General features: G+C 37.4%; 1 protein-coding gene across 8 annotated transcripts in view; it reads left to right on the top strand.

The window, feature by feature from the left end:
- The window catches only part of CAMKMT (calmodulin-lysine N-methyltransferase), a 427,573-nt gene that overhangs the window by 6,290 nt on the left and 396,556 nt on the right, over window positions 1–24,727 (top strand). For 7 of the 8 annotated variants that reach the window (XM_086327182.1, XM_086327180.1, XM_086327181.1 and 4 more), the window contains exons 2-3: window positions 8,936–9,108; window positions 19,680–19,744. In XM_086327182.1, coding sequence (XP_086183308.1) covers window positions 8,936–9,108; window positions 19,680–19,744 — 238 coding nt within the window. Of the gene's footprint in view, window positions 1–8,935; window positions 9,109–11,036; window positions 11,164–19,679; window positions 19,745–24,727 lie in introns of those variants that run through there. The other variant, XM_086327186.1, reaches the window with a different exon arrangement.

Genomic DNA, 24,727 nt, shown 5'->3' with positions numbered 1-24,727 from the left:
AGAATTGTGGTTTAGATTCCTATGTAAGTGAGGAGTTGAGTGATGGACTCTTCATTGGTTTTTATTGGCATCACTAGGGATCACTTCGGAGAAGGCAATGGCACCCCACTCCAGTACTCTTGCCTGGAAAATCCCATGGATGGAGCCTGGTGGGCTGCAGTCCATGGGGTCGCTAAGTCGGACACAACTGAGTGACTTCACTTTCACTTTTCACTTTCATGCATTGGAGAAGGAAATGGCAACCCACTCCAGAGTTCTTGCCTGGAGAATCCCAGGGACGGGGGAGCCTGGTGGGCTGCCGTCTATGGGGTTGCACAGAGTTGGACACGACTGAAGTGACTTAGCAGCAGCAGCAGCAGGGGTCACTTTCTACAGTAGCAGCTGAACAGGGTCATTCGTGCTCTTTCATTCCTTTTTTTTTTTTTTTAATTTTATACATCGTTGTGTTTATAAGGATTTTTCACATTGTTGAAGTTAAACTTACATTTCAATTGATTTTAGAACTTTATACTGCTATATAGTCACAGATGACATAGATTTTTGTGTGCTCTGTGGAACATACTTTAACCTTAAGCATCTAAATTGTAATGCTCACCCCTGACCCCCACAGTTCAAACCTTATTGACATATACATCAGTGACTGGAGGAGATTTTCTTTTTTTATGTTTCTGAGTTATTAAGATTAATAATTGGTTTTTATTTGATTCCTTAAAAATATTTAGGAATATACTTTAGGTTAAAAATGGTGAACGGGAATGTTTTCTTGAGTTAGAAGTATGTAGCTTGTCAATCTGAAAACAAAATATTCCACCAATAATTATTTTGAAAGAAATGGACTTTAAAACGTTTCTTTATTTTTGGCTTAGCAGCTACGGTTGGCTGTCTCTATAGGGCGGGCTTAGTTCCTCCTGGCAGGTGTGATCTTCCCAGACCAGAGATCAAACCCCTGTCCCCGGCATTGACAGGCAGATTCTTAACCACTGGAAGAGCGGGGAAGTCCTTGAAATAAATGAACTTTTCACTGTGCAGCAAAGAAAATAAAAAGTTTAGAAGGCTCCAAGTGTGAAAGCATGTGTCTTTTTACATTCTCAGAGCTGTAAAATTTGTTAGACTATTAATCAATAGTCTTCCTAAGAGTAAATATAACAGTTTTCCAGAGATTAAATACTTTAACACCCATTCCATGCTGAATATTTTTATTTGGCTCATTTTTATTATTTAAGTTAAGACCAGAAATCTATGATTTATTTTAATTCCTAAAAAGTTTTGAGTCCTAAAAATGATGCTTTTATATGAATTTTTCTAAGAGTAAAAAAATTCACCATTTGAAAGTTTCAGCTTTATTGAGATACACCTGACAAATCATATTGTAAACTACACAATGTGATGATTTGATATATGTATACATTGTGAAGGTATTCCCCACCCCAACCCCCAATGAGTTAACACCTTTTTGGTTATTGTTGAAAACATTTTCATTCATTTCTTTTTTTGAAGCTTTCAAACAACTGAATGTTTTCACTTTGTCTACCTGGTTTTCATTGCCTTCTTGTTCCTTCTGAATTCTCTTTGGCAAAGAGAGGCTATATTCCTTTTTCACATCTAGTTTTTTGTCATTTTTGAAAGCTGCTCTCTATAGGTACTTTTTGACTTCACAATTCTAGCTCAGACCCCAAACTTTATTTATAAGGTATATAACCTTTTATATCTGAACTTTGAGTATTTTCCTTCACCACCCCACCCCATAATTCCATTTGATTATTACTTAGGGGGTTGGAAGGCAATTATTATTTACTTAGGGGGTTGGAAGGCAATATTCTAAAAGCGGTAGCTGACAAGATTATACCTTGATGGGAAATTTAAATATCCTCTCAAGTCACAAAGCTGCAGACATTTTTGATGACCTTGAAATAACTGAATCAGTAGTAATCTGAATTGATCTCCATTGCATATGATTACCTTTACTGAGTAGTGTATACTGCTAAGCTGCTAAGTCGCTTCAGTCGTGTCCAACTCTGTGCGACCCCATAGACGGCAGCCCACAAGGCTTCCCCGAACCTGGGGTTCTCCAGGCAAGAACACTGAAGTGGGTTGCCATTTCCTTCTCCAATGCATGAAAGTGAAAAGTGAAAGTGAAGTCACTCAGTCATGTCTGACTCTAGCAACCCCATGGACTGCAGCCTACCAGGCTCCTCCGTCCATGGGATTTTCTAGGCCCCACTGGAGTGGGGTGCCATTGCCTTCTCCGGAGTAGTGTGTAGATTATGTAAATAAATTTTCCCTTTTATTTATTCTAAATATATTTTTTACTTTCTTTGAGAATTACCTTGTTGTCATATTGTAGATCATGGAATTTACTAAACTATAAAAGCCTCTTCCAATTTTATACATGTGTTGATTTAATAACTTTTTACCTTAGTGATTTGTAATGTCATTACCTTGACGTCAGAGTAATTTAATTAGTATAAAAAGACATTTGATTTTTGGACATTAATTGGACGAGATCTGTGGCAATTTATAATATCTACATTTTACACTTTATAACAATTTGTTTTTTGAGAGTAAGCTTTGTTTCAGATCAGATCAGATCAGTCGCTCAGTCATGTCCGACTCTTTGCGACCCCATGAATCGCAGCACGCCAGGCCTCCCTGTCCATCACCAACTCCCAGAGTTCACTGAGACTCACGTCCATCGAGTCAGTGATGCCATCCAGCCATCTCATCCTCTGTCGTCCCCTTCTCCTCTTGCTCCCAATCCCTCCCAGCATCAGTCTTTTCCAATGAGTCAACTCTTCGCATGGTGTGTTTTTCTTCCTCATAATCATAGATGATAGATAACAATAAGACTGTATTTTTGGTAAAACCTTTTAAAACAATTCATCCGTTTATTTATTTTTAAAATTTTATTTATGTATTTCATCTTTGGCTGTGCTGGGTCGTCATTGCTCTGCGGGCTTTTTCTCTAGTTGGGGAGAACAGGGGCTACTTGCTAGCTGCAGTGCACAGGTTTTTCATGGTGGTGGCTTCTGCTGTCATGGAGCACTGGCTCTAGGGCGCACAGGCTTCAGTATTTGTGGCTCTCGGGCTCTAGAACACAACTCAATAGTTGTGATGTCAGGGCATAGTTGCTCCAAGGCACGTGGGATCTTCCTGGATCAGGGATCTAGCCCATGTCATCTGCATTGGCAGGCAGATTCTTTACCACCGAGCTACCAGGGAAGCCCACCCTTTTATTTTTAAAGGAAACTCTCTAACAAGTCAAAGAGAGGCAACTTTTCTGATGTTCCATTTAAAAAAATCAACCTTATAAACCTTCTATATAATATAAAAATTTTAAGCCTATTTTTTCCCTCAAGGTATATTATTCAAGTTGGTATGGTTTCTTGCTTAGTTCTGATCTCAGTTTGCCTTTATGTAGTCAGGGTTCCTTTTCAGATAAGAGAAACAACTCTAGCTATTTTAAGCAGAAAAGGGCTTTATAAAGGGAATTAAATGCTCATAAAATCTTTGGAGGAACTAAAGAAACCTACAAAGAATGAGTCGCAGAACAACACAAAAGCTGGCCTGCCAAGAGAGATGCTACTGCTACCAAAATGAAGAACTTGAGCTTCTTTCTGGGATCATTTCACATTGTGTGTGATCTCTGGTGATCAAGAAGCTGTTTCTGGAACTGTAGACTCCAGAAGTACACCTTGCCTGTTCTGTGTCTACCAGCAAAGGTTTGACACTTGTACGGCCTCTGTGTGTGTGTGTATGTGTGTGTGTGTGCGCACATGCTCCATTACTCAGTCTTTCACTCTCCACTAAATTAGAGTGTGAACATTGGAACCTCTGCTAAAGCTGCTGAAGATCCAAATGTCTTTAGAACTGTTCTTACTAGCACACATTGCAGAAATGGATCTTTCTTCTTTCCATCTTTCTTTCTTTCAAATCTCATGTTAGTCCATCTGGTTAGCTAAACCAAAAGCACATCTGAAACTGACTTCTAGGGATTCTGGGAAATGTGGTTTCTAGCTTTAGCATAGGAAGGTATCTTAAAGGAAGTGGAAATGTGATATTTGGTGCCAGGCTACCACATTCTCCACAGGAAAAGGTGTTGAAAGTTCAAGTTCTGTAGTCAGATAGCCTGAATTTGCTTCTTACTAGCTTTCTGACCTTGAGCAAATTACCATTCCTTTTCATTAGCTTCCTCTGTCACATAATAGGTATCTATCTCATGGAGTTATTTGAGAATTTAATGAAGAGTGTGGTTAAGACTTAAATTAATTCTTACTTGGATGTTTGCTGTCATTTGCTGGTGAATAGTCTGGACTTGGAGTTTTCTTTGTGGTAAAATTTTTATTTTTGCATTTTATTTTTAAAATAGTTTAGGACCGTTTAGACTTTCAGTTTCTGCTTGTGTCAATTTTGGTTAGTTGTATTTTTCCAGGAATTTGTCCATTTCATCTAAATTTTCAAAGTTAGTCTTCATAATATTCCTTTGCATTTTTTAATGCCTGTAGGATCTATAGTGATCTCCTTATGTCATTGAAGTTTATACCTTCTTTCTTTTTTCCTTAATAGCTTCATCAGGGGTTTATCAGTTTTATTAATCTCTTCAGAAAACCATCCCTTGATATTGATAATCCCCCCTGCTTTGTTTGTTTTCTGCTTTATTAGCTTTTACTCTTTTGAGGACTTAATTTGTTCTTTTTCGAGTTTTTGCAATGGATACTTAGCTTACTGATTTTTAGCTTTTCCATATATTTCCCTCTTAGTATGGATTTAGCCATCTATGGGGTCGCACAGAGTTGGACACGACTGAAGCGACTTAGCAGCAGCAGCTACATTTCATGTTTTGAAATGTATTTTTATTATTCAGTTCAAAATGCTTTCTAATTTCCATTGTGTGTTTTTTGATTCGTTGATTATTTAGAAGTCTATTGCTTAACTTCCAAGTATATTTAGTTTTAGATATCTTTTTAGTTATATTTAACTTATGACTATTAGAGTGCTTTATATATTAAAGAAACTTCACAGGAAATGTCAGATATATGCAAAATTGGAAATAATACTTTAATAGCCATTCAGGTATCTATCAGTTCAGTTCAATCACTCAGTTGTGTCTGACTCCTTGTGACCCCATGGACTGCAGCACGCCAGGCTTCCCTGTCCATCACCAACTTCCAGAGTTTACTCAAACTCAAGACCATTGAGTTGGTGATGCCACCCAACCATCTCACCCTCTGTCATCCTGGTCTCCTCCTGCCTTCAATCTTTCCCAGCATCAGGGTCTTTTCAAATGAGTCAGTTTTTTCACATCAAGTGGCCAAAGTATTGGAGTTTCAGCTTCAACAGCAATCCTTCCAATGAATATTCAGGATTGATCTCCTTTAGGATGGACTGGTTGGATCTCCTTGCAGACCAAGGGACTTGCGAGAGTCTTCTCCAACACCACAGTTCAAAAGCATCAATTCTTCAGTGCTCAGCTTTCTTTATAGTCCAACTCTCATATCCATATATGACTACTGGAAAAACCATAGCTTTGACTAGATGGACATTTGTTGGCAAAGTAGTGTCTCTGCGTTTTAATATGCTGTCTAGGTTGGTCATAACTTTTCTTCCAAGGAGCAAGCGTCTTTTAATTTCATGGCTGCAATCACTATCTTCTGTGATTTTGGAGCCAAAAAAAAAAAGTCTGTCACTGTTTCCATTATTTCCCCATCTATTTGCCATGAAGTGATGGGACCTGATGCCATGATCTTAGTTTTTTAAATGTTGAGTTTTAAGCCAACTTTTTCACTCTCCTCTTTCACTTTCATCAAGAGGCTCTTTAGTTCTTTGCTTTCTGCCCTAAGAGTGGTGTCATCTGCGTGTCTGAGGTTACTGATATTTCTCCCAGCAATCTTGATCCCAGCTTGTGCTTCATCCAGCCCAGCATTTCTCATGATGTACTCTGCATAGAAGTTAAATAAGCAGGGTGACAATATACAGCCTTGACCTACTCCTTTCCTATTTTGGAACCAGTCTGTTGTTCCATGTTCAGTTCTAACTGTTGCTTCTTGACTTGCATACAGATTTCGCAGGAGGCAGGTCAGGTGGTCTGGTATTCTCATCTCTTTAAGAATTTTCCACAGTTTGTTGTGATCCACACAGTCAAAGGCTTTGGCATAGTCTAAAGCAGAAGTAGGTGATTTTTTGGAACTCTCTTGCTTTTTCAGTGACCCAACGGATGTTGGCAATTTGATCTCTGGTTCCTCTGCCTTTTCTAAATCCAGCTTGAACATCTGGAAGTTCATGGTTCATGTACTGTTGAAGCCTGGCTTGGAGAATTTTGAGCATTACTTTGCTAGCATGTGAGATGAGTGCAATTCTGTGGTAGTTTGAGCATTCTTTGGCATTGCCTTTCTTTGGGATTGGAATGAAAACTGACCTTTTCCAGTCCTGTGGCCACTGCTGAGTTTTCCAAATTTGCTGGCATACTGAGTGCAGCACTTTCACAGCATCATCTTTCAGGATTTGAAATAGCTCAATTGGAATTCCATCACCTGCACTAGCTTTGTTCGTAGTGATGCTTCCTAAGGCCCACTTGATTTCACATTTCAGGATGTCTGGCTCTAGGTGAGTGATCACACCATCGTGATTATCTGGGTCATGAAGATCTTTTCTGTACAGTTCTTCTGTGTATTCTTGCCACCTCTTCTTAATATCTTCAGCTTCTTTTAGGTCCATACCATTTCTGTCCTTTATTGAGCCCATCTTTGCATGAAATTGTTCCCTTGGTGTCTCTTATTTTCTTGAAGAGATCTCTAGTCTTTCCCATTCTATTGTTTTCCTCTATTTCTTTGCATTGATTACTGAGGAAGATTTCTATAATCTTCAACTATTTTTAACTCTGGACTACTTCAATTCATTTCTAATCTCTTATTATGCAACTCTCACCAGATTATTTTGAAGTGAATCTCAGATAACTGAGGTACCATTTTCAGATAACAACTGAGATAACAGATAATCTCAGATAACATTTTTCTATAACTATTTCAGTAAGATAACATTAAAAAATGATTGCAATGCCAAATCCTATGCAGAATAATTCTTTGATGATCTGGTCAGTTTCCAAATTTTCTCCATTGTCTCCTAATTTTTTTTACAGTTTAATTTTTTTGAAAACAGGATCCAAATTAAATTCCAAATATTGTTATTATTGATATGTTTAAGTCTTTTTAATCTATTAATAAATATTCCCTTGACATGTCTCTATTCCAGCCCTTGCTGTCTATTTTAGAAGAAACTGGGTGTTTTGCAGAGGTTCCCATAACTTGAATTTTGCTAATTGCACTTGATCAATGAGTTCCTCTACCCCTGCATTTTGTATTTTCCATTAGAGATTTGATGAAACTCAGATTTGATATTTTTTGTTTTGTTTAGTTGGTCAAGATAATTGTGGTGTGAAATTTCATCAGTACTCATAGGGATGTGTGGTCATTTCCTTATCATGATTACCTTGGTTCATGAATTCATGAGGGAGTTGAAAATGGTGATGTTCTGTTGTTCTTTCTTCATTTATTACTTGGGCTCTTCCATTTGGATGCTCTCAGTTATAGTTTATATAGGAAAAACAGATAAATATTTGATTCTTTCTCTTCAATTACTATTTTCAAAATAAATTGGTTCTTTGCATTCTTCAGTGGTCAGCAGTGAGGCATTTAAAAATTACCATTATGAACTAATGTGTTTCAGTTTAGTTACATTTATTATCTGTGTTAATATTCACAGTATCCCACCTTTGGCCAATGGACCCTTTCTCTATTGTCTCTTGAATCCTTTTGATATAACCCCTAATTCTGTAAGGCTTTCTTGTTTTCTTGTGTGCATGATGTTCCAGGCTTATCTTGTATAATTCCTGGCATTCTTCCTCAGCTTGCCTGCCTTATCTTAGTTCCTTGAATGTTTAGTTGCTCAGTCATGTCTGACTCTTTGCAACCCCATGGACTATAGCCCACTAGGCTCCTCTGTCCATGGGGATTCTCCAGGCAAGAAAGAATGCTCAGTGGGTTCCCATGCTCTCCTCCAGGGGATCTTCCCAACGCAGGGATTGAACCCATGTCTCCCGCATTGCAGACAGATTCTTTACCATCGGAACCACCAGGGAAGCATCTTGGTTCCTTAACCAGGGATTATTAAACCCATGCCCTTGGCAGTGAAAGCTGGGAGTCCCAGCCACTGGACCACTAGGGAATTCCCCTTACTTTGATTTAATAAAAATTGTCATTTAGAGACAGCAGTATATGCATTAAGTGGGTTCATTGCTGCTAGTTTGGGCATTGGTTTTAGACCTTTTCAGTGGTCAGATGTAGGTAATATATGTATAGTTTTAAAAAATAGAATACATCATTAATTTATATTATACTTCATTCACATTCAGAGCTACAGTGTTTTTGCTTAACCTCATTAATCTTAACAGCTGTATTGCCTTTCTGTCTTATTTAAGAGCCCAGTTTGCAATGACACCAACAAAATTACTTATTTGGTTTATCTTAACACACACACACACACACCGGCTCAGAATAACATACTGCTCCTGACTAGGTAGTATGCTTTGAAATTCAACTTTTACCCCCTAATTCTACAAACTGTTGAAAAGTGCTGCTTGTCTTCTCAGACCTTCCTTTTGGAGTTGAATGTCTCACAGGAAGAGTGGTCACAAAAGCCAGACTCTTCTCACTAGATTTACCTTGTTAGATATTAGACTGGTAGATCTTCAGTATTGTCCTTGTTCTCTGATGCCTTTGAGTAGTGTTTTAAAATGTTTTATGCATCTTTTCTAGTTGTTTTCAGTAAGACTTTGGTCTGAATTATCTGCCATTATCAGAAATGAAAGTCCCCTTACCTCCTAAACGTTGAACGTTGTATTTATATAATATTTGTGACCACAATATTTGGTTTTATTTCAAAGGTTCTGAAACAAAAACACCTGGATGACTGTCTACGACATATATCTGTAAGAAGATTTGAATCATTTAATCTGTTTTCAGTAACAGAAGTCAAAAAAAGGGAAACTGAAGAGGAAGCTGGCGCCTGGGTCCAATATACAAGCATCTTCTATCCTGAATACAGTATTTTCGTAAGGTAAACATCACTCCAGTTAAGATTTTTTTTAAAGCATTTTTCTCTTGTAAAAGAAAAACAATCTACCAAGAATCGAATTGTTCATTCTATTGAATTTGCAAGTAGTCTTTATCAGAATTTAGGTTTTATAACTTTGTGTTTGGAAATACTCCTTTAACTGGGTCTTGCTATGTTCTCAGAACTAAAGAAAAAACATTCCAAGGAATGTATTGGCATTTGGAGATAAAATTCAAATCAAAGAGTTCATTTAACCATTCTCTCATAACATTTGATATGAAAAAAAAGCCAAGTTCTTCTTGAGCCTGAAGTGAAAACAGACTTTTTCCAAACTACTCTTTAAGTAGTAGTTATTTGAAAAATCAAGCTTTGGTATTTTTCCTATTCATGTTTTGTCACTTTCAGAAGAATCTTAAAAATAGGAGGAGAAAATTCAGCTGAAAGCAGTGATATTGTGAAAAGCATACAGACTGTTCTGGTTTTAAAAATCATTAGAAAAGAGTGGAGAGTTAAGATACCATTTTTACAGAATTAATTTTTCTCTCCCAGTTATAGTCTAGCATGTTGCAACATTACTTCAGGTGTTTGATTTTTATAAAATCTGCCTTTCTTGACAAGATTACACATTTTGAAAGGAAGGGAGAAGCACATTTACAGTAATTGTAGAAAGAGCAAAAAGCATTTTAAGTGGAAATATGTCTGAATACAGTTTAGGTGAGTTTAGGAATAATTTTAAGAAAAATGTTTTCACAAAGGATGTCTATTTATAGTATATGTTTCTTGAACTATTTTAGTTTAAGATATCTAAGCTTTGAAAGATACTGTAACAGCTGAATATTTAGGATTTGGATAAAAATTGATTAGGGTGGTCAGGGAAGTACAGTTAGGGTCTGGTTTCATAATACTGCTTTACTGAAAACTCTAAATAGGGATAAAAACTTGGGGGTTTGTGTACATTCATTGTGAAATTCTAATGAGAACACCTCAATTGCCTGGCATTTGTGATGGAGGTGATTAGCTTAGTCCTTGATTAGGAAGGAAAGAAAACTGTATTAAATACTTACTGTATGCCAGGTATAGCGCCAGGTGCTTTGATGTATTCTAATTCATGTACTCCTTCCAATAAATCTGTGAAGCGGGAATGAAGATAATTAAACAATTGGAAGATAGAGTCTTTAAGGATATTAAAGAGAAGAAGAAACAGTAAGGTATAAAGTTCTATAACTTATCTTCTGCCTCCACTGTGATAAGAGGCAATAAGTGTGAACTGTGCCAAGAATAACTTCCTGACGTCTTCAAGGCCCTGGTAAGACTTAGCCAGAGAAAATGTGAACTCTTCTGTTCCTAGGAGTTTTCAAAATAAGACATTGTTTCATACTTGGAGAATACTTGGTGGAGATGACCTTAATGTAGAAGCAAGACTCTTCTCCAGCAGTGTGGCTCTTTGTGATATAACCGTTTTTGAAAGAATAAATATTTCTATGTAAATATTACACTAAATCCTATAGAAAGATTCTTTCTAGAAAGAAGACAGGTGGCTGAGCTAGAATTTTGGCACAATGGCTGCCAAGATTTTTTCTCTTTTCTCCAAACTAGCTGGTATCTCGCCACATCAGTAAACATATAGAATTCTAGAGCTGAATTATGATCTTAGAATAAAAGTATATAATCATAGCAACATTAATAATGGCTGACAGTTGAGTGCCGGGCCTCGTGACAAGCACTTTTGTGAGTGGTTTACATGTACTAGCTTATTTAATTCACACAGCATCTTATGGGTAAATGCTGTTTTTATCTTCATTTTACAGATGAGAATATAAATAAGTTGATTGAGGTCACACAGCCAGTAATTGATTGTGACCCTATTCAAACACTGGTGGTCTGGTTTCTCACCTGTACTTAAAAAAATTTTTGTTTTGAATTAATTACAGACTCTTAGGAAGTTGCAAAAGTATACGAGGAGTTCCGTGGACCCTTCCCTCAGCTATCTCCATCAGTAACATCTTATATAATGATAGTCACAGCTTGAACTTTTAACTTCTGCACATCCTGCCTCTTGTAAGTCAGTCTTGTATTCATTTTTCAGATGAAGGGATTGAGATCTGTCATACATATAATTTCACAAGCAAATCATTGCCATTGCCATCTCCAGGGGGTCTCCCTGACTCAGGAATTGAACCAAGCTCTCCTGCATTGCAGGCAGATTCTTTACCAGCTGGGCCACCAGGGAAGCGCATGTACCCTGTGAGTGTTCAGTAAATAAAAACTTGTGATGGAATGGTTTGCTTATGAAATTATATATGTGACAGATTGTCCTTATATATGTAGGGTATCATAGGTACCCCTTTAAAACTTGGCAAGATTGGCAACTGAGGCAAGTGTGGATACTGAATTTATATTTAAAAAGTACAGTTTTAATGTTAGTAATATTAACAGCAGGGGTGACTATTAAAACAGCTTTTGTTCTCTTGTGTTTTATTTTGTATTTTAGAAGGAACTTTATGTGTGTGTTGTGTTCAGTAGCTAGGTCGTGTCTGACTCTTTGTAGCCCTGTGGCCTGCAGCCTGCAGCCAGGCTTCCCTGTCCTTCACATCTCCTGGAGTTTGCTCAGATTCATATCCATTGAGTTGGTGATGCTAGCTAACCATCTCATCCTCTGCCACCCCCTTCCCCTTTTGCCTTCAATCTTTCCCAGTATCAGGATCTTTTCCAATGAGTCGGCTCTTTGAATCAGGTGGCCAAGATACTGGAGCTTCAGCTTCAGCAAATCCTAAAAGATGATGCTGTTAAAAGTGCTGCACTCATTATGTTAGTAAATTTGGAAAACTCAGCAGTGGCCACAGGACTAGAAAAGGTCGGTTTTCATTCCAATCCCAAAGAAAGTGAGAGTATTGTGCCAAAGAATGTTCAAACCATTAGACAGTTGCTCTCATTTCACATGCTCATAAGGTTAGGGTCAAAATCCTTCTTCAAGCTAGGCTTCAACAGTATGTGAACCGAGAACTTCCAGGTGTACAAGCTGGATTTAGAAAAGGCAGAGGAACCAGAGATCAAATTGCCAACATTAGTTGGCTTGTCAAGAAAGCAAGGGAATTCCAAAAAAACATCTACTTCTGCTTCATTGACTATGCAAAAGCCTTTGTGTGTGTGGATCACAACAGACTGCAGAAGGAACTTTATAGCACCTTCAAAATGTGATGCAGTGTATGTAGAAAATAGTTCATTGGGTCATGTTTTCATGAAGCTTAAATCACAGATATGGGCCAATTATAATCTAATTTTCTAGGTTATTTTAAACTCCAATCATGATTATGTAGTTTGCTTGCATATACATATAATCAGAGTTTCAATAAATCAAAATGTTCCCTTGATATTTTTTAAAATGTTCATATTTTAATGTACAAATAATGTACAAATCTAGTTTCCTCTAACTAGTAGGTGTAAGACTGAAAAAATAAGGCTTTAGCCATTTATTTTTGAAAGAGCTCCAAAGTAAGTTGCATCTAGAATCATGTTTTTTAAACCTTGTCCTTCTGAAAATCTTTGTTCTTATGCAGCCTTTGAGGACCCATTCCACTCTCTGGCTTACTTTTTCTAATTTTGGGGGACCACCTTTTTTTGTAGTCAAGGTAAAAAGTAATCATTTTAACCACTTTGAATTGTGCAGTTAGTGGTTTTTAGTACATTTACAATGTTGTGGAACCATCACCACTCTCTAATTTCAAAAATTTTTCATCACCATGAAATGAAGCCCCATTCCCATTACTAGTAACTCTCCATCTTACTCCTTCCTCTTCCTCCTGGCAACCACTTACCAACTTTCTATCTATACGCTGCTGCTGCTAAGTCGCTTCAGTCATGTCCGACTCTGTGCGACACCAGAGATGGCAGCCCACCAGGCTCCCCCGTCCCTGGGATTCTCCAGGCAAGAACACTGGAGTGGGTTGCCATTTCCTTCTCCAATGCATGAAAGGGAAAGGTGAAGGTGAAGTCGCTCAGTTGTGTCCCCTATTCTGGACATTTTATATAAGTAGAATCATATGATATATGCCCTTTTATGTTTGGCTTCTTTCACTTAACGTAACGTGTTTTGATTAATCTATGTTACAGCATATATCAATACTCCTTTCCTTTTTAATGGCTGAATAATATTCCAGTATATGGACAATACCATATTTTGTCTATCCATTCATCAGTTGATGAACATTTGGGTAATTTCTATTTTTTGGCTATTATGAATAATGCTACTAAGAGACTTACTTGGTGATCCAGTGGTCAAGAATCTGCCTGCTAATGCAGGGAACTCAGGTTTAGTCAGGGAACTGAGAGCCCACATGATTCAGAGCAACTAAGCCCGTGTACCACAACTGATGAGCCCACGCTCTACAGCCTGTGAACCACAACTACTGAACCCATATACCCAGCTACTGAAGCCCGCATGCCTACATCCCATGCTCTGTAACAACAGAAGCCACCACAATGAAAAGATTGCCCGCCACAACTAAAGTAGCCCTTGCTTGCCACGACTAGAGAAAGCTTACGTGCAGCAGTGAAGACCCAGCAGAGACAGAAATAAAATAAAAATTTTTTTAAAAAAGAGAGAAAAATAATGCTACTATGAACATTCATGTATACGTTTTTATGTGAATATATAATTTTTTAATTCTCTTAGGTGTGTCCTGAGGGGCAAGATTATACCTGAATATATAACTTTTTAAATCATAGGTGTTTCCTGAGGGGCAAGATTACTGGGTCATATAGTAACTCTTTGTTTAACTTTTTGAAGAATGTCCAAATTGTTTTCTGCAGTGGCTGTGCCATTTTACCTACTAGGAATATAAGAGAGTTCTAGTTTCTCCCCATGCATGCAAGTTCCTATGATTTTTCCTATATTATTATTATTTTTATTATTGCCATTCTAGTGTGAAGTGATACCTTACTGTTGTTTTGATTTGTAGTCCCCCAGTGACTAAGTATGTTTTACGTTTTTTCATGTGCTCATTGGCCATTTGTATATCTTATTTGCAGAAATGTCTCTTCAAGTCCTTTGCCCATTTTTATTAAGGTTGTTTTTCTCTGTTGTTGAATTGTGAGAGTTCTTTATATATTCTGGATACTTGAACCATATCAGATGTGTGATTTGCAAATAATTTGTCTCATCTTGTGGTTTATCTTTTCACTTTCTTGATAGTGTCCTTTGGTGTATAGAAGTTTTCAGTTTTGTTCAAGTTCAATGTATCTATTTTATTTTATTTTTTTTTCATTTGTTGCTTGTGTGTTATGGTGCCATATTTAGCCCTCGTTTACTTTTAACCTCTAGTTTCAATCTCTTGTACTTTTATGAGTGAAAGTTAGTCATGTCTGACTCTTTGCAACCCCATGGACTGTAGCCCGCTAGGCTCCTCTGTCCATGGGATTCTCCAGGAAAGAGTACTGGAGCAGGTTGCCATTCCCTTCTCCAGGAGATCTTCCCAAATCAGGGATCGAACCCACGTCTTCTGCATTGCAGGTGGTTTCTTTACCATCTGAGCCACCAGGTAGGCTTCAAATTTTTCTCTGGTAGCTTTTTTTTTTGCTCTTCAAATAATTATTTGCCCTAGTGACTTGCTCCTTATTTCTTACTCCAAGGGCCATTCCCGGGAAAAATCAAAGGTCCTTAGTACTAGCATAGCTTTAGGTGCTTGTAAAAATGGCTGGTTGACTTTTGGAGGAAGAAACTGGCTACTGGTAAATTTTCTTTCAGCTTTATTGAGATGTAATTCACATATATTGACATATATTTATTGAGATATAATTAACATATACCATTGTGTAAATTTAGGATATATTCTGTGTTGACTTCAATCACTTATCTATTGTAGAATGATTAGCACCATACTATTAGCTAACACCCCTATCATGTCACATAATTATCATTTCTTTTTTGTGGTTAAAGACCTAGGAAGCAGTTAAAGCTTTGGAATTTAGGAGAAGCATGGAGTGAACTTTTTATATCATGGCTATGTTAGCAAAAAGTTGTCATCATTATATAACATTAATTATCAGTGTAATGGAAAGATTGAAGTTTGAGAAGTTCCCTTCCTTCTTGAGAAGTTCAGAAGTTCCAGTACAGTAGATATTGGAACCTACTTGGAACCTACCAACCACATTATCCAAGCAAAACTGTTTACCTGCTTAGGTAAACAGTTGAAAGATGAAGGGTAGACAAGATCTTACAGAGTTGACACTTGAATAAAGTAGATATTATTGTTGTTGTTCAATTGCTAAGTCGTGTCTGACTCTTTGCAATCCTATAGACTATAGTCTGCCAGACTTCTATGTCCATGGAGTTTTTCAGGGTTGCCATTTCTTTTCCCTGGGCATCTTCCTGACCCAGGTCTTGAACCTGCATCTCCTGCGTTAGCAGGTGGCTTCTGCACTCCTGAGCCACCAGGGAAGCCTGAATGAAGTAAATGATTCTGAACAAAGAACAATCCTTAGGTTTGGAGCAAAAGAAAGGGAACCTGAAATAATCAAACTGAATGTTTACCACACTGTGTCCATGGTAGTTTTCTTACAGTTAGCACTAATCTGTATACCATTGAGGACAATGATTGTTGACCTTTTTCTTTCATGAGATGCCATCTTTTAGGGTTTCTCAACTTCATAGATAATTGCTTTTCTTCTTGTAAGTTTTTAGAGGTATGGGATTAGTTCTCCTGTTTCTCTATCCCTGATTCGATTTAATGTCACAGGGTTTACTTTCTGTTCTTGGCTTCAACAAATAAGGATTCTTGGCTTTATGTTCTTGGCTTTCAGGAAGATGAGTTTTGTGTCACTTTCTGTTTTGAATACTGCCTTTAACTTTTAAACATGTATTTTACCTTAATTATTCCAGTTTCTGCTGTTTAGAAATATTTAACTTGTTGCAAAATATATGTACCTTTTTTTACTCTTGTCTCAGATTTCTTTTCAAATGCTTATTTCATCCTGATAGAGAGGGAGAGACAAAGTGCATGAGAGAATCTCTTTATTAAAACTAGACCATAAAGCAATTGCTGTTTTAGGTATTTATCCTAAGGAAATAATCAGAAAAGATCTCAATGCTATTTCTATAAGGACGTTTGTTGAAGTAATATGCATAAAGTGTAATAGTGGGCATAGTCTAAAAATCCAACATAAGATGTTGGTTCAACAAATTGTGGTGCAATTATTTACTGGACTACTTGGCAGCCATTAAAATCATGTTGCAGGAGAATATTTAATAATGTGAGAAACTTTATAATATGTTAAGTGAAAAAAGTACAAATTGCAAAATTGTATGGACAGTGTGCTCTGCTATTTAATGACAGGTCTGTGAACGTAGCATAAAATTTGAAGGCTATATACCAAACTATTAACTGTAGTTACCTCTGCATGATAGGATTATGGGCAGTTTTTCCTTGAGGAAGCTATATATTGCTTTGGTCTTCAGGAAAAAAAAAGTTTTGAGCTCTATACTGTATTGCTGGTCATTTTAATAGCTTCATCTTGTGTTTCAGATGTTAAATGCTTTGTTCTTTCTCTTCTGACATGTGTGCTACGGTTTTTTCCAGGTTACCGTAAATAACCTCTTCTAGAATCTTGCATCCACAGAGAAGATTCAGAATCTTCATACCAGTGATGAAAGTTGGATTTGTGATTGATAGCTTCATTGCTTTAGGTTATGATACTGTTGAGGCCAATAGTAATGGCAGATAACTTTCTGCATTCTCCCTTCATCACTCTTTGAAAGAACTAGGTCTCTGCGATAGAAATAAAAAGTTCTTCTGAGAAGGGTATTGCAGTTGACATGTATTTTCTTACTGTATCTATTAGCTCTCTAGGGCTCCCAGAACAAAACACTGCAGTTTGGATGGCTTTAACAGCAAGTTTGTTTGCTCACAGTTTGGAGTCTGGGAGCCTTAGATCTAGGTGTTGCAGGCTTGGTTTCATCCAAGGCCTCCTTGACGTGTATGGGGCTGCGCTCTTGCTGCCTCTTCCCATGGTTGTCTTTCTGTGCACAGGCCTTGTCGTCTGTGTGTGTGCTAATCTCCTTTTTGTGTAAGGACAATAGTCATTTTGCATTACGGCCCACCCTAATGACCCAATTTTAACCTGATTACCTCTTTGAAGGCCCTTCTGAGGGATGGGGGCTGGTTAGGGCTTCAGCATATGAATTTGGAGGGGGCACAGTTCAGTCCGTAACAATGTGCATCATTCATGATAAGTTTTTGTGACAAAGTAAGAGTCTGACACGACTGAGCAACTTCACTTTCATCTTTTACTTTCATGCATTGGAGAAAGAAATGGCAACCCACTCCAGTGTTCTTGCCTGGAGAATCCCAGGGATGGGGGAGCCTGGTGGGCTGCCGTCTCTGGGGTCGCACAGAGTCGGACACAACGGAAGCGACTTAGCAGCAGCAGCAGCAGTGTTGATAAAGTAAATTTTATTGTGAATTATTAATGCTTATTGTAAACTATTCAGTTCAGTTCAGTCGCACAGTTGTGTCCGACTCTGCGACCCCATGAATCACAGCACGCCAGGCCTCCCTGTCCATCACCAACTCCCGGAGTTCACTCAAACTCATGTCCATCAAGTCGGTGATGCCATCCAGCCATCTCATCCTCTGTCATCCCCTTCTCCTCCTGCCCCCAATCCCTCCCAGTATCAGAGTCTTTTCCAATGAGTCAACTCTTCGCATGAGGTCGTCAAAGTATTGGAGTTTCAGCTTCAGCATCAGTCCTTCCAGTGAACACCCAGGACTGATCTCCTTTAGAATGGACGGGTTGGACCTCCTTGCAGTCCAAGGGACTCTCAAGAGTCTTCTCCAGCACCACAGTTCAAAAGCATCAATTCTTCGGCGCTCAGCTTTCTTCACAGTCCAACTCTCACATCCATACATGACCACTGGAAAAACCATAGCCTTGACTAGACAGACCTTTGTTGGCAAAGTAATGTCTCTGCTTTTGAATATGCTATCTAGGTTGGTCATAACTTTTCTTCCAAGGAGTAAGCGTCTTTTAATTTCATTGCTGCAATCACCATCTGCAGTGATTTTGGAGCCCCCCAAAATAAAGTCTGACACTGTTTCCACTGTTTCCTCATCTATTTCCCATGAAGTGATGGGACCAGATGCCATGATCTTTCTTAGTTTTCTGAATGTTGAGCTTTAAGCCAACTTTTTCACTCTCCTCTTTCACTTTCATCAAGAGGCTTTTTAGTTCCTCTTCACTTTCTGCCATAAAGGTGGTGTCATCTGCATATCTGAGGTTATTGATATTTCTCCCGGCAATGTTGATTCCAGCTTGTGCTTCTTCCAGCTCAGCGTTTCTCATGATGTACTCTGCATATAAGTTAAATAAGCAGGGTGATAATATACAGCCTTGACGTACTCCTTTTCCTATTTGGAGCAGTCTGTTGTTCTATGTCCAGTTCTAACAGTTGCTTCCTGACCTGCATACAGGTTTCTCAAGAGGCAGGTCAGGTGGTCTGATATTCCCATCTCTTTCAGAATTTTCCGCTGTTTATTGTGATCCACACAGTCAAAGGCTTTGCCATCCTAAAGAACTACAGCTGTAAGTTATATAGGGGAGCATGTAGAAGATTATAGATGTATTAGCAACAACTTTTTTAATCACCACTGGAAAAGTAACTCAGACTCTATGACCTGTTGACAGTTGGGTTCATTTGTTTATGAAGAATAGTATCTTTTATAACTATTAGTAAAATAGCAGTTATCAAATATTTAAAGGGCCATCAAGTGAAGAGAGATGAAAAGGAACAGAATTAAGATCAGTGGGCAAGATACAAAACATTTGCCCCCTGGCACATAGAACTCCCCATAAATGGAATGTGCAGACTTGAAAGTTGGTTAGTTCTTTGTGACTATAGTTCTGAATTTGTTGGGCCATTAAAGAGGAAATTATGTGTTATGGAGTGTGGTTATGGAGGTCGATTACTTATTTTTAGATTCTCGAAGTGTGGAGTTTTGTTATCTCTAAAAAGATAAATAATTTATCTCACACTTATATAATTAAAATAATAAAATAATTATTAGTACTTTAAAATGTAGATTAATCATCAAGAAATGCCATTGCATTAAATATCCCAAAGACTAGTCTGTTCTTTTCCTTCTCCCTCTAGTGGGCAGCTGGAGAAGGAAATGGCAACCCACTCCAGTACTCTTGCCTGGAAAATCCCACGGACGGAGGAGCCTGGTAGGCTACAGTCTATGGGGTTGAGGAAAGTTGGACACGACTGAGTGACTTCACTTTCCCTTTTCACTTTCATGCATTGGAGAAGGAAATGACACCCGACTCCGGTGTTCTTGCCTGGAGAATTGCAGGGATGGGAGAGCCTGGTGGGCTGCCATCTATGGGGTCGCATAGAGTCAGACTTCTGAAGCGACTTAGCAGCAGCAGCAGCAGCAGCTAGTGGGCAGAAATACTTTAAAAGCACAACATGGAAAGGTTTGTTAGTATTCAGTATGTCACAATGCATAGTCTCAGCTTTAAATAATTAATAAATGTTAATATGTCAGAGTCATTAAAGAAAATGCTTTATTCTTTTCTAGGCATAATAGTGGATCTCTGAATGTTGAAGATGTTCTTACCAGCTTTGACAATACAGGAAATGTCTGTAAGTTATATACTTACTTTATAGAAATAATTTTAGTGTTTTAAAAGTCAATTTTTAATCATTTTTTTTTCAGTGTTTATTGACTAGCGTATGTATGTGGGTGTATCATAGAAACTCCTGCTGTTTTTAGCTGCATAATAAGCCTCATGTAAGATGCACCTACTAAGTGGGATAAGGCTGTGTTTATACTTGGCAGTTTTGTGTGTGTACGACCCACGTGCATTTGAATCTTGGTTCTGAAATTAATCTTGAGCAATGTATATTGTCTCCAGGGCCTCATTCTTTTTCATCTCTTAGAACTGAATATAATGTATATAAAGTGTGTAATGTACTACATTCCTCATAGTTTATACTCAGTAAATGAAATTTTTTATTATTACCTGTGGTGAGTACCTCTAAAGCGTTTAAGTTTTTTCTAATAATGAAGATAATATTATTGAGGATTATTCTGATGTGGTAAAATAAACTATTTTGATTGAACTAAGTAGGACAGAAGGAACCCTGGATTCTCTAGTACTATCCCATTTTGACCTTTTCAATTAATCAGTCTGACAGAGGGGCTGTCTCTCCCTTCTTTGCTGTGTTTCGGGTGTGTGCATTTCCACTTCTTGCTCTCTTTCACTGGAGAATAAACCCAGAACATTTTTCCTTGCTGCTAATATACTTTAATAGAATATTTTTGTTTTATTCATTATTATAATATTATAGAATATATTATCTTTTGATCTAAGCCTTTAATTACATCATGATGGATTTCTCCACTGAGAAAATAATTTAATCATAATGTCATACAATGATAGAAATCAAACAAGAATCTCTTTATATCATGATATTAAATAATATACCATGATAGAAGCTGTGTACTTCTTTCTGTGTGCTGCATAGGCTATTTTCCTTAAGATAGTGGATTATCAGTGAAATATGACCATTTTAAATGTAAAAATTATCTTCAAGTGCTTTTCTTCTCAAAAGAAATTTTATAACTGTAACCACTTATTGTATGAACTAAAATAACATACTCAGCAAGAAGTACTCATTTTAGATCAGCATAGAATAATGTCCAGCAATACTCAGGCAATAATCTTGTTCTTATGCCCACATAATGGCAAGCTTTTGATTGCCGAGAAAAATATTTATGTATTTTGTCACTAAGAAGTCTAAATATCCTAAAATATTTAAAATAATGTAATTTTATTTTTTGTGGACAGTGATAGGCATACCTTTTAGTTTTTATATGCTGATGCTGGCTGAGTTCTTTCCTAATATTTTTACTGGGGGTTGGGGCAAGGTCTGGGTTCGGTTCAGTTCAGTTCAGTCGCTCAGTCGTGTCCGACTCTTTGCAACGCTCCAACTCTTTGCTCCTTGGACCGCAGCACTCCAAGCCTTCCTGTCCTTCACCAACTCCTGGAGCCTACCCAAACTCATGTCCACTGAGTCGGTGATCCCATCCAACCATCTCATCTGTCATCCCCTTCTCCTCCTGCCCTTAATCTTTCCCAGCATCAGGGTCTTTTCAGATGAGTCAGCTCTTCACATCAGGTGGCCGAAGCATTGGAGTTTCAACATCAGTCCTTCCAATGAACACCCAGGACTGGTCTCCTTTAGGATGGACTGGTTGGGTCTTGGTAAGGAATGCTAGTGGTAGTTGAGACATTCTCCTTTAGTTCTTTGATAATGTAAATATCATTAAGTCGGGCTTTGCTGTGCTTAGTTGCTCAGTTGTGTCCAACTCTTTGTGACTCTATGGACTGTAGCTTGCCAGGCTTCTCTGTCTACGGGAATTCTTCAGGCAAGAATACTGGAGTGGGTTGCCATGTCCTCCTCCAGGGCATCTTCCCAGCCCAGGGATCGAACCCAGGTCTCTAGCATTGCAGGCGGATTCTTTCCCGTCTGAACCACCAGGGAAGCAGGTCAGACTTATGCATGTGTAATTTAGGAACATCATCCTAAAATGCTATATATGAATTAAAAATTTTTTTTGTTTTTTGGCCATGCCACATGACATGCAGGATCTTGTGGAACCCACACTTTTCTGTAGCAGAAGTGCAGTCTTAACCACTGGACTGCCAGGAAGTCCTGAATATGGATTTTTGGTTTGGTAATGTGAAAATCAAGTATTGTTCCCAGTGGCTCAGTATGAAATAGGGCCACTAGCTGGCAGCATTATGTAAAAAAAAATTTTTTTCCTTAAGGTCTAAGCTATTATTTTGTATATGAATAATATATATATACTTCTCAAACATTTTTTCCCATCAACTTGTCTGCACCTACCCTCCTCCTCAAGTTGTTGTTGCGTTGACAAATGGAGATATTGTATGGTTAGGTTTTTTTTTTTGTTTCCACTGCTGCTCATTGTTTGGTAGAAAGACTTGAGTCTTTGGAATTAGAACCACCTAGTTTCTTGGTTCTGAAATTAATCTCAAGCCATTTTATATTATCTCCAGGAGCCTCAGTTTTTTTCATCTCTTAGAACTGGATATAATGTATTGAAGTGTATAACATACTACATCCCTCATAGCTGATACTCAGTAAATGAATCTGTTGTTACAGTGATGAGTACCTATAAAGCTTTGCAGTTTTTTTCTAATAATGAAGATAGTATTATCAAGGATTATCTTGATGTTGTAAAAGTAAAGTATTTTGATTGAACAAGGTGGGAAAATAGATCAAATTACAGAAACAGTAATTTACTAAAATGTTTTGTCATAAATATGGTCTTAAAAACCTGAATGTATAGCCTAAGTAATAATTCAGTAACTTCTAAGTAATAGAAGAGGTGATAAAAATAAAGCTTATTAAAACATGTTTTGTAGTATTTATATTACTCTTTAAGAAAAATCTATAATGATATTTCAACTTAATGTAAAATTGGTAAAGTCCTGTTAAAGTTAAGTCTTGATTATAACTTTCATATAATTTTTGTCAAGGCTTAAAGTGATCAAGTTTTGAAAAAGTGATTTTTCACTTGATGTCTCAAATATTTGATTGTACTGTAGTGGTGACATTAGGGGCTTCCCAGGTGACTCAGCGCTGAAGAATCTGCCTGCTAATGCAGGAGACAGAGGAGACATGGATTCAGTCCCTGGATTGGGAAGATTCCCTGGTAGGAAATGGTAACTGACTCCAGTATTCTTGCCTGGAACATTCCACGGACATAACAGCCTGGTGGGCTACAATCCACGGTGTCGCAGAGTTGGACACCACTGAGCAGGCACAATGACATTAGACTGAGTTTGTGACAGGAAGGCCCAGCAGAGGGTGCTACGATCACAAGTCTATCTCACAGCTCAATATAATTGGACTAAATAACTTGAATAGTAAGCCTAAGCTTTCATCACGTAAACAAGAAAAATGTATGTTTAAACATTTATCTCTGATTTATTTCTTATATATTTAATATATTCAGCAATTCACTAATAAATAGATTTTCTTAACTGATGTGTTTAGTTCATTTTTTAACTGTAAGTATCAGTTTAATTTTCATACTTCTAGCTTTAAATACAGGAATACTTTTGGTCTTGTTAATCCTTATAGAGAAATTTCTATACAGAAAAAACAGTTCCTAAATCATGCTGAAGATGAGGAAAAAACGTTTTTAATATGATACCAGGAGAGAACCAGTAGGTGGAATTATCCATTTATTCAGGAATTAGTTTCTGGGTTAACATAACTTCCTGATAATAAAAAAAAAAAAATTTAATTAAAGTACTTTATAGTTAACAACCCCCTGTACATGTTTATACAAAACATACATATGAGAATATATATAAAATATATTTGTGTTTACTGGAACCATTAATCTCAATTTCCAGTTAACTTCAAAAACAAGTAATGCTTTTATTCATTATAAATTTTCAAAGAGGAGAGGATCAGTCTTACTGCTTGAAGTTGTTTGTGCTCTCATCAAAAAGATTTGGAAAAATCTTTAATTTTGGAAAATAAATGAAACCTCTAGATATTTTCTTATTTGGTGATATATTAGAAAAGAAAGTATTCCTTATGTTTGCCTCTATTATTTTAAATGTATGATTTGCAAAGTGTTTTATGTTTTTGAGATATCCTTTCAGTATTTGCATTCCTTTGAATGTTGTAGGGAGAAATTAAAATGAACCTCACACAGTCTTTTCTGCATAATAATTCATTGCTCTATAGGATACTACCCCAGTCTTATTTTTATATACTTATATTTGCTGTTGTGAAAAACAAATTATTTTGAAAGTCAAACTTCTTTTTTGCTTACCTCTAACTAGGGATAGATGTTCATATTTCGTCTTTGGAGTCTGGTACTTGAGAACATAACTTCTTTTTAAAGTATCAAAGCTACTTTGTGGCAAGATCGTGTCTGCTATTGATTCATTGTGCCTGGAAAGAGGATGCCATCAAGCTCCCTAGGGATAAGTATAGGATGCATCCTTCACTTCAGACGAGGTGCTGGCTTCTTTTTTGTGTTTCATGTAACGTGTCACGCAGATACTTTGGGTCACAAGAGAGTACTCTGTGGCAGATCTCTGGCTTCTGTTTTCTCTGCAGGCTGAGCCTCCTTTCCAGCCAGTCCCTGACCTCCAATCATCATGCCGTATCTCTTCTGAAAGCACTTTCTCTTTCTCCACCTCATCTCTTTCCTCCACTGAAATGATTTTTTTAAAAAAATGATTCTCTTCAGCCCTTAATCCAAATTTTACTGCATAGTATATAGTACGACTGTTTGCTACTCGGTGCGGGAAATATAATTGCTTCATTTGAACTCTTTGTTTTTTTTTAATCACGTTGTCCTTTTGACAGCATGGACAAATGATTAATACTTCTCATATAATTTATTGATACAATATATACAATATAATGTGTATAAGCCATTAAAGGCTTTGGAAGTCAATGGTTACTGTATATTATTGCAATAATCTCCTGTGAATCAGGAGTCCTGGCTAGCACAACAGTGCCACTTAAATTTGAGAAATATATTGGTAACATTCCTTCTGCTATTCT

The sequence above is a fragment of the Bos grunniens genome, chromosome 11 (genome assembly GCF_055505025.1).
Source record: "Bos grunniens cultivar Pamir isolate PY7600 chromosome 11, Bosgru_T2T1.0, whole genome shotgun sequence".
NCBI classification, from domain to species: domain Eukaryota; kingdom Metazoa; phylum Chordata; class Mammalia; order Artiodactyla; family Bovidae; genus Bos; species Bos grunniens.
Note: the sequence above shows the minus strand (reverse complement) of the source record. Positions and strands in the feature narration are given on the sequence as shown.